Source organism: Odocoileus virginianus, chromosome X (assembly GCF_023699985.2).
Source record: "Odocoileus virginianus isolate 20LAN1187 ecotype Illinois chromosome X, Ovbor_1.2, whole genome shotgun sequence".
In the NCBI taxonomy this organism is placed as follows: domain Eukaryota; kingdom Metazoa; phylum Chordata; class Mammalia; order Artiodactyla; family Cervidae; genus Odocoileus; species Odocoileus virginianus.
Window position 1 is genome coordinate 21,409,295 of NC_069708.1, and position 16,941 is coordinate 21,426,235.

The 16,941-nt window shown below is 37.8% G+C and overlaps 1 protein-coding gene across 1 annotated transcript in view; it reads left to right on the top strand.

The window, feature by feature from the left end:
- HEPH (hephaestin) overlaps positions 1 to 16,941 on the top strand; it is a 180,470-nt gene that overhangs the window by 48,400 nt on the left and 115,129 nt on the right. Inside the window, 2 exon segments of the mRNA XM_070462018.1 lie at positions 15,375 to 15,619; positions 16,522 to 16,734. Of these exon segments, the coding sequence (XP_070318119.1) occupies positions 15,375 to 15,619; positions 16,522 to 16,734 (458 nt within the window).

Consider the following 16,941-nt stretch of genomic DNA (forward strand, 5'->3'; position numbering starts at 1 on the left):
TCCCCAACTATTTCACTCTCTCTAGTGGAAACCACCATTAAAAATATCTTTGTGATGATATCCAAAAGAAAAATGCCTTATTCTCACATATAAATATATACATAGAAGTATGTGTGTGTGAATGAAGTAAACACAAAATGCTCATTCTTCTGTACCTTACCTTTTACTTAATGATATATTTTGAAGATATTTCTGTATGCGTGTGTGTACACACATACAAACGCACACGAGGAATATTTCACCAGTTTTTTTAAATTAATTTATTTATTTTGATTGGAGGATAATTACTTTATAATATTGTGTGAGGATGGGATGATTTCAGAGAATAATATTTCACCAGTTTGAACATTATCCTTACCCAAGAGCCCTGTTAATCTCTGTATTTTTTTAATTTCAATCAATAAGGCAAGCTCTGCTGGAGGATTTTAAGGGGGAAATATACATTTGTGCTTTGGACAAAATAGCTTTGGCTGTTGTTTGAAAAGCAGAGTTTGGGAAGAAAGAATGAAGACGAAAAGAACAAAGTGGAGTGGTATCAATCAGGCTGCTTCTGAGATTTCCCTACAGCTGCTGTGGGATCTAGCATGCTAAGATCTGAATTATTTTAGTTCTGAGATTGGTTCAAGATGGCAGAGTAAAAAGACATGTGCTAACCTCCTCCCGTGAGGGCATAAAGATCACAAATAACTGAAATCACAACTAACTGCTGAACAATCATTGACAAGACGACACTGGAACCCACTAAAAAAGATACCTTGTATGCAAATACAAAGGAGAAACCACAATGAGAGGATAGGAGGGGCACAATCATGATAAAATCAAATCCCATACTTACCAGGTGTGTGACCTACAAATTGGAGAACAATAATATCACAGAAGTTCTTCTACTGTTGTGAAAGTTCTGAGCCCCATGTCAGGCTTCCCAGCCTGAGGATCTGGCAAAGGGACTAAGAACCCCTGGGGAATCTGAAGGCCAGTGGGATTTAATTGCAGGACTTCCACAGGACTAGGGGAAACAGAGACTCCTCTCTTAGAAGGAACACATAAAATCTGTTGTGCACCAAGCCCTGGAAGAAAGGAGCAGTGACCCCACAGAAGACTTAACTAGACCTACCTGCTAGTGTTGGAAGGTCTCCTGCAGAAGTTGGGGGTGTCAGTGGCTCACCACAGGGACAAAGGCACTGGCAGCAGCAATTCTAGGAAGTACCTATCGATATAAGCACTCCTGGAGTTCACCATCAGCCCTGCCACAGATCCTGTGGACTCCAGGACTTGGTCACCTTAGGCCAAACAACTCCCTCAGGCCATTACAAACTCCCAATAGGGAGCTCATCAATGAATTTGGTAAAGTTGCAGGTTACAAAATTAATACACAGAAATATGTTTCACTTCTATATGCTATCAATGAAAGATCAGAGAGAGAAATTCAAGAAACAATCCCATTTACCATCACATCAAAAAGAATAAAATATCTAGGAATATACCTACTTAAGGAGACAAAAGACCTGTACTTCAAAAGCTACAAGACACTGATGAAAGAAATCATTAACACAAGTAGATGGAAAGATACATCATGTTTGTGGATTTAAAGAATCAATATTGTCAAAATGACTATACTATCAAAGGCATTCTACATATTCTATCAAATTATTGTATTATTCACAGAACTAAAACAAAAAAAAATCTTAAAATTTTTATGGAGACACAAAAGACCCTCAATAGCCAAAGCAATCTTAAGAAAGAAAGACGGAGCTGGAGGAATTAGGTTCCCTGACTTCACACTATATTATAAAGCTACAGTCATCAAAAAAGTGTGATACTGGAAAAAAAAATGGAAATACAGATCAATGGAATAGGATAGAAAGCTCAAAAAGAACCACACACACATATATGGCTAATGAATCTACAACAAAGAAGGCTAGACTACACAATGATGGAAAGACAATTTCTTTAACAAATGGTGCTGGGAAAATTGGACAGCTACATGCAAAAATTCAATTTGATCATTCTTTAGCATCATACAGAAAAATAAGCTTAACTTGGATTAAAGACCTAAATGTGACAGTAGACACTATAAAACTCCTAGTGGGAAACAGGCAGAACCTTCTCAGACATAAATTGCAGCAATATACTTTTTGATCTGTCTCCCAGAATATTGTAAATAAAAATAAATTAATTAATGAGGCCTACTTAAATTCAAAAGCATTTGCACAGCAAAGAAAACAATAAACAAAATGAAAAGACAACCCACAGATTGAGAGAAAATATCTGCAAATGGTGTGACCAAAAAGGGAATAATCCCCCAAATTTGCAAACAACTCAAGAGGCTTAACATCATCAAAATAAGCAACCCAATAAGAAAATGGGCAGAAGACTTGAATAGACATTTATCCAAATAAGACATACAGATGACCAAGAAGCACATTAAAGGACATTCAATATTGCTAGTTATTAGAGAACAGCAAATCAAAACTACAATGAGATAAATCACCTCACATAAGGCAAAATGGCTATCATAAAAATATCCACAAACAATAAATGTTGAAGAGGGTGTTGAGAGAAGAGAACCCTCCTATACTGTTTGTGGGAATGTAAATTGGTGCAGCCACTATGAAGAACAGTATGGAGGTTCCTCAAAAAACTGAAACTAGAGCTACCATATGACCCTGCAACCCCTCTACCGGGCACATACCTGAGAAAAACATGGTCTGAAAGGATACATGCAACCAGATATTCATGGCAACTCTGTTTACAGTAGTTAAGAAATGGAAGCAACCTAAATGCCCATTGACAGAGTGATGTATAAAGATGTGGTACATATAGACAATGAAATATTACTCGGCCATTAAAAAGAATGAAATAATACTATTTGCAGCAACATGGATGGACCTAGACATTGCCATGCTGAGTGAAGTAAGTCAGACAGGGAAAGAGAAATGTTGTATATCCCTTTTGTGAGGAATCTAAAAAGACATAGACAAATGAACTTAGTTATAAAACAGAAATAGTCTCAGAGAATGAACTTATAGTTGCCACAGAGAGAAAAATGGGAGGAAGGCATAGTTAGGGAGTTTAGGATGGATATGTACACACAGCTATATTTAAAATGGATAATGAACAAGAACTTATTGTATAGCACATAGAACTCTGCTCCATGTTATGTCGTAGCCTGGATGGGAGGGGAGTTTGGGGGAGAATGGATACATGTATACGTATGATTAAGTCCCTTTGCTGTTCACCCGAAACTGTCACAGCATTGTTCATTGCCTCTACTCCAATACAAAGCAAAGTTAAAAAAAAATAGAAACAGACTCATGGACAGAAAACACACATATGGTTACCAAGGGAGAAAAGAGGGAGGGGAATAAATTAAGAGTATGGGATTAACAGATACATACTAGAACATATAAAATAGATAATTTGCTATATGTCATGAGGAATGATATTCACTATTTTTAATAACCTATATGCTATATTCCCATAAAAATAAAAATATTTTATTAAAAAAGAACAATGTGGAGATTATTACGCTGATCCACTTAAGAGATGAAGATAGTTCAGATGAAGGGTATGGCAGCTGAGATGGAGAAAAGTGGGTGAATTCAAAAGATACTTAAGATATAAATGTGTCAACATTTATCAATGAAATGGATGTGGATAGTGAGAGTGATTTTTCATTCCCACCCCAAAGAAAGACAAGGCCAAAGAATGTTCAAACTGCCCACAATTGCACTCATCTCACATGCTTGGAAAGTAATGTGCAAAATGCTCTAAGCTAGGCTTCAACAGAAATTCCAGATGTCCAAGCCGAATTTAAGAAAGGCAGATGAACCAGATGTAAAATTGCCAACATCTGCTGGATCATCAAAAAAGCAACAAGAGAAATTTTTCCAGAGAAATATTTCCAGAAAAAATATCTATTCTGCTTCATTGACTACAATAGAGCCTTTGACTGTGTGAATCACGACAAATTGTTGAAATTTCTTCAAGAGATGGAAATACCAGACCACCTTATTTGCCTCCTGAGAAATCTGTATGCTGGTCAAGAAACAACAGTTTGAACTGGAGGTGGAATAATGGACTGGTTCCAAATTGGGAAAGGAGTACATCAAGGATGTATATTGTCATTCTGCTTATTTAACATACATGCAGCATACATCATATGAAATGCTGGACTGGATGAAGCACAAGCTGGAATCAAGACTGTGGGGAGAAATACCAATAACCTCAAATATTTCCACCCTTATGACAGCAAGCAAAGATGAACTAAAGAGCCTCTTGATGAAAGTGAAAGAGAAGACTGAAAAAGCTGGCTTAAAACTCACCATTCAAACAATAAAGATCATGGCCTCTGGTCCCATCACTTCATGGCAAATAGATGGGGAAACAATGGAAACAGTGACAGACTTTCTTTGCTTGGGCTCAAAAATCACTGCAGATGGTGACTGCAGCCATGAAATTAAAAGACCTTTGGTCCTTAGAAGAAAAGTCATGACAAACCTAGACAGTATAATAAAAAGCAGACACATCACTTTTCTGACAAAGGTCTGTCTAGTCAAAGCTATAGTTTTTCCAGTAGTCATGCATGGATGTGAGAGGTGGACCATAAAGAAAGGTGAGCACCAAGGAATTGATGCTTTTAATCTGTGGTGTTGGAGGAGACTCATGAGAGTCCCTTGGACTGCAAAAGATCAAACCAGTCAATCCTAAAGGAAATTACTTCTGAATATTCATTGGAGGGACTGAGGCTGAAGCTGAAGCTCCAATACTTTGGCCACCTGATGTGAAGAACTGACTCACTGGAAAAGACCCTGATGTTGGGAAAGATTGAAGGCAGAAGGAGAAGGAGATGACAGAGGATCTGATGGTTGGATGGCACTGGCTCGATGGACATGAGTTTGAGCAAGATCTGGGAGTTGATGATGGACAGGGAACTCTGGCGTGCTGCAGTCCATGGGATCATAAAAAGTCGGACACAACTGAGCTACTGAACTGAACTGAACTGAAGTTTTTATTTCAGTCATTATAACAACCCTATGAGATAGATGCTATTATCTACATTTTGGAAACACAAAACTGAAGTTTAGAAGACTTAGATGATTTTTTCACGGTTTTACAGAAGCAGAAAATATCGGAATTGGGATTTAAATCTAGTTTCTACACTCTTAATAATGTTTTCATATTGTAAATGTGTATATTGCAGTGATTTCAAACTGCAACTCATGGATCAAATTTGGTCTGCTGCTTGTTTTTGTAAATTAGCTTTTATTGGTATATAGATATACCCAATATACTATAATGGCCTGTTTTAATAGTTATGAGAGAAAGTGACTATATGTTTTGCACATAAATTATTTACAAACTAGAGTTTTACTGTAATATTTTACCAATTCCTGGTCTATAGGTGTCAACTTAAACCTTTTAAGATCATCCTTGAGAAAAAGCACTAAAAATATGCCCAGGATTTGCATATGTTGGTACTGGGTGTCCTTTCAGTGAACTGCTGAATGAATAATATAGGCTCAGAAATCTGACCTAGCTGGCTTCCTGCAGCCTTCACTGTGTTGACTCAAGCACATCTATAAGATCTGTTTATTGTTATCATTTGTGAGTCAGAACACAGGCCTTATCCCTACCCCTCCCTCTCATAAATGCCTTAAAGCCTGGACTTGGATCCCAGCTTAATGGGTTTGATCTCCACCTTCCGGTCTCCAGCTTCAAGGTCCACATTTGTGCTAAGTGGGGGAAGAGGCAGATAGTCCTAGGGGCTGCTGTTATCTGATCCACCTTCCCTTGATCATTTCTAAAGGGGCTGAATAAATGGTGGTTCCTCCCTTCTCCCTACTAGTGCTTCCACTTGGCTTAGTCTGAGGTGCAGTCTGTAGGGGCAGCTCCTAAGGGTATAGGCACCTTTAAGCACCTCCAGTGTTTTATGACCCAGACTTTGCCCCACTGCCTCAGTCTTTGAAACTCCTCCTCCCTGGACCCTGCTCCAGATACTTTAAATTCGAAAGAGAAAAAAATAATGTGTCAAGACTGCCTGGGGAACAGCACCTGCTCCTAGCCAAGATCAACTCATCACAAGTAAGGATACTAGATGGTGGAACTGCCATCATACCTGTTTCCTTCCTATAGCTGATTCTGATGGGTAGATGTAGTCCTTCCCAAAGAGACATGGGGTTCTCCACAAATTACTCTGCACCCACTCTTTTCTTATACTTCGCATGATTAAAACTTCTTTTTCTTCTACTCTTAATAAGATATTATTACTCTTAATATCTTCTACTCTTAATGTGGCTTATTCATGTAATCCTAGATATGTAAATTTATAAGGCTTAGAGGGTCTATACCTAGTTTAAGGCCCTCAGTGTACAAATGGAAAGACTTAGGCCCAAAGAAGAGAAAGTCCTGTACCAAGGCCACATAGCTGATTACTTCAAGAGCAAGCCAGGGAAGGAACCTGGGTCACTTGACTCAGGCTAGTGATTTTTCACTACGCTCTCTTCTGTAGCAAGAACGAAGATGGCCTTTGTTTTTTAAAAAAATTCAGACTCCAGCTTCACTCAGACTTTGGGGCTCATTTTGATATTTTTTAGTTCCATTTAAAAAAATTTAATGTTTCCAATTCTTCTGGGTCTTCTTAGCTTTTAGGGTGCTTGTCTGTGTTAATCCAAGCTGTCTACTAGCTGCATCTGGTCTCCACAATGAAAAATATGAGTAATATGACCCTGGGAGTTCACTCAAGGAGCTGCTAAAAATGGCAGTGGCAGAGTTAATGTACATTTTTTTTTAATCTAGCAGTGACTGGTGGACAGCAGGCATTCAATAATCATGAAGTCACTTCCCTCGTTGCAAAAGGGCTTTCTGGGTTTCTCCCTTAAGTAGCAGAGTGTGGTAGTGTGGTGACTAAGAGTTTAGACAGACCTAGTTCAATTCCCCCCTCTTATTAACGGGTGACTTTGAACGGTTACTTTCCCTCTCAGAGTCTGCTTTTCTTCAGTTGTAAAATATGAGTTAGCATATTTGTTTCACAGAATAATTGTGAAACTTAAATAAGAATGTATGTAAAGTGGTTAACATAGGGACTAGCATGTAGAAAGCTCTTTGTTTTATTACCAGTTTTATTTTTCTCTATTACCAAGCAACCATGGCTTCAGAATAATAGCAGGACTGATAACTGTGCTTCACAAGAGAAAGTGTTGGGGTTGGGGGCTCTTCTCACATCGTATAACCCTTGCAGTGGGTTCTATTTCTTAAAGAGGGGTATTGGAATCTTTCTATGAGCTTTCACTAGCTTCACTGACAGTGCATTTCCTCCTCCCTCTCAGCAAAGAGCAACCAGCAAGCTGAGATAACAGAATTGCAACCCACCCTCTTGTAATTCCTCCAGAGATCCTAACCGGGATTTGAAAAACACCCGGATATGGTTAAAGAACCATACCGGGTTTTGTACCAAACCAGGTCCGGAAAGAGACATTCCAGTAGATTAGTTTCTGGAAAAGAGGGCACCCAGAACTGCCCCAGCCTCCATTCACTCCTCCCCAGTAACACCAGCCAATTGGAGCCCTGGACTTTGTTTATGAGAAAGGCCTTGTAACCCAGGATACTAACTGAGCAGGGCTGGCAGACTCATGCTGGGGTCTGCAGTTTAGCCTCAGTAGGCCGCTGACATGAATATGGAAGGGTTTTCTCCAGCAAAGGTAAGCTTCCCCCGCCCCGTTCTAAACCCTACCTCCTTTTCTTTGAAACAAAAAACAAAAAACAAAAACTTTTATTCAGCTTGGTTTATAGAAATTCTGGGCCCACAGGGAGCGAAAGTCGGTGGCTGAGAAGAAGGAAGCACGGCTGAATGTGCAGGGAAGTTAAAGTGTAAAATATGCTCTCTTTGTTCCTCTCATCAAAATGGCCAGGGACACACTGGCTCAGATGTTTCAGATATGATCCTGGAGTTGTAGAGGGTAGTTAATTTTCCTGTTAAAATAGTATGCTCATTTCTTGGTCTCAGTTTGTGGGGTTTATTGAGGTGATGGAACACTTGAAAAAAAAAAAAAACACTTACTTTCATACTTTGAGATCCAGATTGGCACAGAGCAAGGCAATAAATGATAGCTGAACTAACCTATCAGCTTAAAATCTAAATTGTTTCTCACACTTAGTGCCTACGTAGAAGAAATGTTTTAGAAAATATGGGTTCAAATTCTGGCCTTGCCAGTAACTGATTGCTTGACTCTAAGCAAACCCCTTTATCTCTCTGGTCTCCGTTTTCTATGTCATGTTAAGGGATTTAAAAAGTATAGTATCTAGAAGTTTTTGTGGATGCATGAATCCATTAATGCATCCAGACTTTTATTAATCATTTATTGTATTCTAAGCCCTTTGAAAGGGGCTCATACATCCATTATTTTGTTTGATCTTCAAAACAATCTTGTGAAATATTATCCACAATTTTGGGTGAGAAAACTGAGGCAAAATAGGTGAAATTGACATGTTGAAAGGTACATAGCTATTATAGGCAAGAAGGAATTTCAACCTAGGTCTTATAGTTTCATATCAGTATACTTTATATTATACCACAACTAGGGTATGAGGAAATAAAGAAAAACCTAATATACGTGCACATATGTAGTGAAATTATATTGTCCTAGGAAAAGCACAGTGATGATATACATGATTATCAGGCTAAATGATCTTAAGATCTAGTACTAGCTCTTGGGACTTCAAATGAGTCTCTCCCTCTGGGCCTCAATTTCGCCACTTCTGACATAGTAGAATACAATGATAATGATTAAAAATAATATAAATTGTACTTGTGCTATATGGAATCTTTTGAGGCTCTCAACACTCTCTTGATTTTCCCTTCTAGTAAAAAAAAAATCCCATACCACCTAAAGGTGAGAAAATCCTCTATTTTGAGTCACAAGGTGAAGAAAAAGCCACAAAAACATTAAGAAAGTGGAAGACCGAAAGGCAATCTTGATAGAGAGTTCTATTAGTAAGACTGCTGAAGTTGGAGACAAGACCTCAAGGATAGCTCAGCAGTTCTGTGTTCAGTTGAGTGATCCTTTGTCCAGGATAAGCTTGTCCAGGCCGATCTACTCCAACTCAGAGAGAAAAGAGCATTATCACATTAAAGGAACAACTTGCAAATCCTAGGAAAAACAGTGATGCAAATTGTGGATAAAGGGGACCAGGCCCAGGTAACATTGGGATGACAGGAAAGTAAGGTTTGTCTAGTCTCAGTGTATATTAACTAAATTATGTCTAATTCAAAGTATCCCAGAAATTTGTTCTTTCTCTCCCTCCCCTCCTTTGAGCTCTCTCCCTACCCTTCCTTCTGTCCTCCTTTTTTACTTTCCTCCAGGATTCCTCCTCATATTATTTCATTTCCCCTTTCCCCTTTTACCTTTCCCTTTTATTTTTCCTCCTCAGTCTGGTCTTTCTATAAGATCTCCTCCTGTGGGCTCAGCTGATAAAAAAAATAGCCTTCTCCAAATGAATAATTTATGTAGGGCTTTCAAATCCTTCATCTCATTTGATTTTCATAGCAAACTAATCAGGAGGCCAAGCCAGAGATTATCTCCATTTAAGAGATGAGAAAACTCAGGTTCAAGAAACTAAGTGACATGTTCCATGTTATACAACTAGTAAATGATGATTCCAGAGTTAGAATCTATTTTTTCTGAGTCTAGAGTCTTTCAATTTTACTATGAAATATCCAAATGATTCTAAAATAATGTTATGGGTTCTCCCTTTTGTTTTATAATAATAAACCTAGTTTAAAAACAACAATAGTAATAGCAACAACAAATGCATCTTTGGGAATAAAATAGGAAGTTAGTGATTAGAGGAAATGAGAACTTATATTTATCAAATACCTACTAAGTCCCTATGCTATTTCTTTCAAACACATTTGAAAATAATACTCAAACCTGAGTTTATCTGATTCAAAAGTTCTGGTTCCTTTCATTATATAATTATGCTTCCAAAGAAACTAATCTTAGCCATATACATGTGCCTGTATGCTTACAATGTGCTATTGTATATGGGAACTTATGAATGTGTTTGTGTTATGGATATCCATAAAATGTTAAAGCTTTGTGAGCCTGGAAATTTTCATTTCTAAACCTATTTCCTTATCTGTAATAATCATAGCCACTAATGCCTTTTGGTCCTTTACTGGTGGACTTAAATATTTATTTGTGTTCTATTCACTTATAGATCTTATTTCATTTAATCCTAACAACTACCCTGAAAAGTAGTAAATGATATTAATTCCATTTCAAAGATGAAAACACAAGGGCCAGAGAAGTGAAGCAGTTTATCAAGTCACACAGCTAGGAAAAGTGAAGCCAGGGTTTGTTTAGGTAGTCTGATTCCAAAGCCTGTGTCCTCAATGTAAAATTTATCTGCACGGCTCCCATCAAAGTATCTTTCAATAGATACACAATGACTTCTAAGATACTACGTCCACTCTCAAGGAATTTATAGTCCAAACTGTTAAATAAAAACAGTTCATGAGGCAGCTTATGAAACAAAAGTAATAACAGTACAAAGTCTGACTTCATGCAATTTTATGCTATTGAGAGTAAGTAGTTCTTCAAAGGACAGTGATATGAAGAGGCTACAGGGGGCCTTATGGAGCAGATAAGATTTAAGTTAACCCTTAGAGTTGAAATATATGATGTGTGGGAGACAGTAAAGATAAATTAACAGTTGCCAGGAGGGAGAAGGAAGAGGAAGGAAACCAACAGTTATAGTTTGTTATATTCTAAACACTAATTGTCCTGGGGCCTTTTCATATAAGTTTTCTAATTTATTTCTCCAAAGCTTATAGTATTAGATATATTTTATAGATAAGAAAACAAGTTCAGAGTGCCTAAGTATTATCCAAGTCTACACAATTGGTCAGCAGGAAAGCCAGGTTTTAGAAGAATCCAAGGCAGCGTGCTTAGTCATTTCAGTCGTGTCCGACTCCCTGCAACCCCATGGACCATGTTCTGCCAGGCTCCTCTGTCCATGGGATTTTCCAGGCAAGGTAAGTTCTTCCCCATGTCAAGGGCTTCTTCCAAATGTCATATGAAAATGGGGGTTACACACTTGGGCCACTGCTTTGTGTGGAAGGGTTTGAGAATTTTTAGAGAGGTCCATAGTTCTATCTATTAATCAGGGTATCTATCTATCAATCTGGGCATTTCCTATCCACATGCGAGTCTGTGCATATTTTTTACTTTCTGTTTTCAATTAAAGTCCCTGATATCATGTGGTTAGGTTGAGGATTTAGTGAAATAATTTATGCAAAAACTGAGCATCATGTTTGCTGTATAGTAATTTCTCCATGAATGATAGTTACCATCATTATCATCACCATCGTGAATGATACTCATTAGATGTATCTTTGCCTATATAAATATATATGTCTCTCTCTGGAGGTGATCATAACTACATAGGACTGCTTATTTCAGAGTATATGGGGTATTCTCAGATATGACAATAGCTATAAACACATACAAGCATACCTTGGAGATATTGCAGGTTCAGTTCCAGATGTCTGCAGTAAATTTCATGTTGTAATAAATCTTCACACTTTTTTTTTGTTTTCTAGTGCATATAAAAGTTATGTTTATGTTATACTGTAGTCAATTAAGTGTATAATAACATTATGTCTTTAAAATGTACATATATAAATTTTAAAATATTATTGCTAAAAAGTGCTAAACATCACCTGACAATGCAGAACTGCCACAAACCTTCAGTTTGTAAAAAACATAATGTCTGTGAAGGGAATTGAAGTGAAACATAATAAAGCAAGATATGTCTGAAAATGTTCCCTGTGCATGTACAAATATATTTTGTGAAAAGTAGTATAGCATGGTAATTAACGTTAAACTAATATAACATTGTCAATCACTTATACTTCAAAAAAAGAAAAACATAAACACTGAACCCGTACTCCCTTTACCACACAAGCCAACTCTAGATTGTTAACTATGGGGACTTTGACAAATTACCTCATATCTCTGTTTTATAGTTCCTCTTTCTAATAATATGTGGATAATAAAAATATTTGCTTCATAGTACTGTTGTGAGGATTGAACGATTTAATCTGTAAAACATTTTGAACAATGTCTGACATATACACACATTATAAATATTGACTTATTATTTTTAAGTTGAAGTATAGTTGATTTTCAATATTGTGTTAGTTTCTGGTATATACCAAACTGATTCAGAAATATATATATTATTTTTTTAGATTTTTTCCATTATAGGTTATTATTATTATTATCATTATTATTGTGACAGTGACTAAGGCTCTATGTGACACTGTGGAACTAATGTGGATGCAAGTATGTGTGTCTTTGCTTTTAGATAAGACTTCATGTGTCTATGTATATGCAAGTGTATGTATACTTGTGTATATGTTATGTTGTTTGTGTTTCTTGGATTGACTGTAGCTGTGTGTGGTATGACTGAGTGCTTCATATCAGCCCCAAGAAGTCTAATTGCCTTGTTGATGTATCAGAATGAGAGACTAGAGGCTTAGTTCTAACTTTGAGTCGATTGGACACATGAAATGGATTTGTGCATAGTAAAGAACCAGCAAAGAACATTTCTTCTGATAAATGTGCTAAGTTCACAGCTGTGTATTTTCATAGACTGAACACATCCATGTAATCAGTAGTTAAATTGAGAAACAGAACATTACCTAAAAGCCTTCATTTTCTTCCCTACCAGCCAGTGATCCCTACCTCAAGGGCAAACATTATCCTAGCTTCTAACAGCATAGATTAGCTTTGCCTGTTTTGTACTTTACATAAATGAAATCATACAATATGTACTTTTGTGTCTGGTTTCTTTCTGCAACATTATATTTGTGAGAGGCATCTATGTTTTCATGTACAGTGTTAGTTTGCTCATTACTATTGCTATACAGAATTTCATTATATGAATAAAATAAATAAATTTCATTATATGAATAAAATACAATTTACTCATCCATTATAGTGTTATGGGCATGTTGGCTGTTTCCAGTTTGCATCTATGAACATTATAGCAAATGATTTTTGCTGAATTCTCATTTGTTTTTAAACACAGTTTTTAGGGGATGGAAAATGATAATGATGAAAATAGAGATACGGGGAGAATTAGTGACTTCACTTGGGTACTGAGTGAGTAACAGTGACTCAGTTAGTCTACTGATGCTTGTTTCCTAATTTGAGGGCCAGAGTATACTCTTCTTTCTACACTGCTGAAGAAAATGAACTCATATTTTTTATCTGAAGAAACTGATACCACAAAAAAGTCAGTACAAGTGACTTTTTAACTTTACCCTCCAAAGTCCAATGTGTAGAGTTCTTTGAACACTTGTTGAAAGGAATCAGGTAAGGCAGAGATTCTAGGCTAGTCAGTTTTTATGTTTTCAGTCACTCTGCCTCTTTACTTTTCCAGACACATTCAAAATCCCTTTGTTCTCTTTCTTCCTTACCAGAAGTTATTCATTTGCCTGTTTCCCAGAGTAACGTGGGCCATGGAGTCAGGCCATCTCCTCTGGGCTCTGCTCTTCATGCAACCTCTGTGGCCCCAGCTGACTGAAGGGACTACTAGAGTCTACTACCTGGGGATCCAGGATGTGCAGTGGAACTATGCTCCTAAGGGAAGGAATATCATCACGAACCAGCCTTTGGAAAGTGACATGTAGGTTTACTCTCTTGTGGAATTAGAGATGGAGTTAAGCAGGGGTACCCTTGAGGCCAGTAGGTAGCTCTTTAGGACTTTTTCCCAGGGTGTGGGTGCAGTTAGCTTCAGATCTCTCTGGGCCATAATCCCAGTGGTGCATTTCCTGAGAAACAACTAATTGACTCAGGAGCCAGCGTGTCATATGGAGTCTACTTTTCCACACTGAGATGCCTCAGCATTTTTAGGGTCTTAAAGGTCATTCCATATTGCCTTGATTCTAAGGTGATATCCACAATGCTGTTTTAATAATAGGTGTTTAGCTTTTAAACAGGAAAGAAACATGAAATATATACAGTGTTTGTAAGATGTGTGTGGTGTATGTATGCTGCAAATTGTTCAATGGAACTATACTGATTTAAGATATGTGAAAATGTGAAAAAATAAGATCAGCCTTAGAATCAAGGAAAGAACAGTAATAGCTATCACTTATATAACACTTTGTGATAGGCACCATATTAGAAATTTATATACTTTGTCTCACCTAATTCTTATAGAAACTAGGAGATGAATATGAATATTCTCATCTTATAGATGAAAAAACTGAGGCTGAGGGAGATCAAATGACTTTCCCAAGTCCAACAGTAAACGGAAAAGTTAGGATTTGAACTTGAGTAATGTGGATACAAAGTCGGTACTCCTCTCACCATAGCCTCTCACAGATCCTACAGGAATAAACTTTCTTGATCTTAGAGCTCTGCATGCATTCCACAAATATCAGCTGAAAAAAATAATGCATTAAAAAATCTTTTGTGATCATGAATCATGTTGTCTTTCCAAACCATTAGAGTTTTCCAAAGTTGACTGTAACATCTCAGAGTTCGCTAGGAAGAATTGGATTTGGAAATGGCAATGCATGCATACTAAGTCACTTCAGTCGTGTCCGACTCTTTGTGATCCTATTGACTGTAGCCCACCAGGCTCCTCTGTCTATGGGGATTCTCCAGGCAAGAATAGGGAGTGGGTTGCCTTGCCTTTCTCCAGGGGAAATGGCAATATTGGCATTTAATTGAAACTTCCTGGCTCCAGAGTTTGTGATCTTAACAATTATGCTGTAAGACTTCCCATATATAGCAGGACAACACTAAGTCAAGCCAACTGGATAGGAAGTTGAGCACTTAAAAAGGGTCAGTTCATGGTTGGTTTCCTCCCTACTACTATATATTAGGCCATAGTGAGTGTATCTGCCTATTTTATAGGTTGTGTGCATGAGTGGTAAGTTGCTTCAGTCATGTCTGACTCTTTGCGACCTATGGATTATAAATTGCCAGGCTCCTCTGTCCATGGGATTCTCCAGGCAAGAATACTGGAGTGTGTTGCCATGCTCTCCTAAAGGGGATCTTCTCAACCCCAGATCGAACCCGCATCTCTTATGTCTCCTGTATTGGCAGGTGGGATCTTTACCGCTATCCCACCTGAGGAGCCCATTTTATAGGTTAAAAGTGCATATCGGCAAATTCATAGGCTTTAAGTTAATACTTCTTATTGTCTAACAATCAAATCCTAGCCCAAGGTTTTTATATTTTGATCAGTACAATCCCATTTCTTCTTATTTTGCCCTAAACAAAAACGGTCACTTTTTGGTCAGCCTCCTCTAGAAGAAAGGCAAAAATGTGATTCTCTCTTTCCTTCCTTCCCAGAGTAGCTGCTAGCTTCTTGAAGTCTGACAAGAACCGAATAGGGAACAGCTACAAGAAGACCATCTACAAGGAATACAAGGATGGCTCATACATGGATGAAATGGTTCAGCCAGCCTGGTTGGGCTTCCTGGGGCCAGTGTTGCGGGCTGAGGTGGGAGATGTCATCCTTATCCACTTGAAGAATTTTGCCACTCGTCCCTATACCATCCATCCCCATGGTGTTTTCTATGAAAAGGATTCAGAAGGTAAAATATCCCATCTTTTCTTTCTCCTACCTGCAACAAACATCCCTTTTTTTTTACTGTCTTCTGAGAGAGAGAGAAGCTGGGAATAAAGATAGTCTTCTTTTTTGAACTGAGGTGGCAGTTACTTTTCCCAGAGAAAATATGGGTACCATTATCAGCTCTGCTATTCATACACTGTGTAACTTTGGGCAAGTCACTGTCCCTCTCTAAACCTCAATTGCTCATTAAAAATGTAGAGATTCAATTTACCTTTTATCACAAAAAATTGCTTGAATGGAATTCCCATAAAATATTTGACTGTTTTGGAAATAGAGGAGTGTTCTGTGAATTTTCTTCTTAAGAGAAAGATTGGTTTACCAGGCCCAACAGTTTATAATACTGACACACCAGTGAGTAAGGAATAGAGAAGTCAGAAGGTCCTAACTTGGTTGTTAATTGCCTTTATCACCTTGGGCAAGTTATTTTCCCTCTGTTTTCTCTTTCATAAGTAGACCAGTTGATAATTGAGCTGCCTTCAGACTGAAATTCTGTGGTTGTCTGCGTTTTGTTTTCCAAAGTGAGTGCTCAGAGAAAGGGAATGTTTATTCTCTCTTGCCTTCATGTCATTGGCTTTGCACTGGAGCATTACTAGGTTAAGCTGTATAGTACTTTAAATGGCCATATCTCCTTCCCCAAGGGCTGCTACCTTTTTAACCTGCTGTTGATTTGAAGTCTAGAGTTCTTGACTAGATATTACCTGAATCTGGCCTTCCTCAGGTTATGAGGAACACTGTGCTGAACTTTAGAACTCTACCTTCCACAAAACTGAAACTAGATATCTCACATGTCAGCACTCTCCTGATTTCTCTATCTGCTAGGTCTCTCTCACCCTGGGACTGAGCATGTGCAATTTCATTTTTTAGGTTCCTTGTATCCAGATGGTTCCTCTGGTTGGCTGAAAGCTGATGATTCTGTACCCCCAGGAGGCAGCCACATCTACAACTGGACCATTCCAGAAGGCCATGCACCCACTGATGCTGACCCAGCATGCCTCACCTGGGTCTACCATTCTCATGTAGATGCTCCACGAGATATTGCTACTGGTCTCATTGGACCCCTTATAACCTGTAAAAGAGGTATAAGCCCCAAGTGTGAGCTGAAGATACAATTTGGGATATCTAGAGGGAGCTGTGATATATTTGAATCACCTACATATTGAGCAACAGCCTGGAGAGCATTATTTTAACACCCCCATTTATTAGCAGGAATAAACTCTGCCAACATCTCTTTTCACTATTTTTTTTTCTATTTAATTATTTAAATAAATATTCTTAAAAACACTT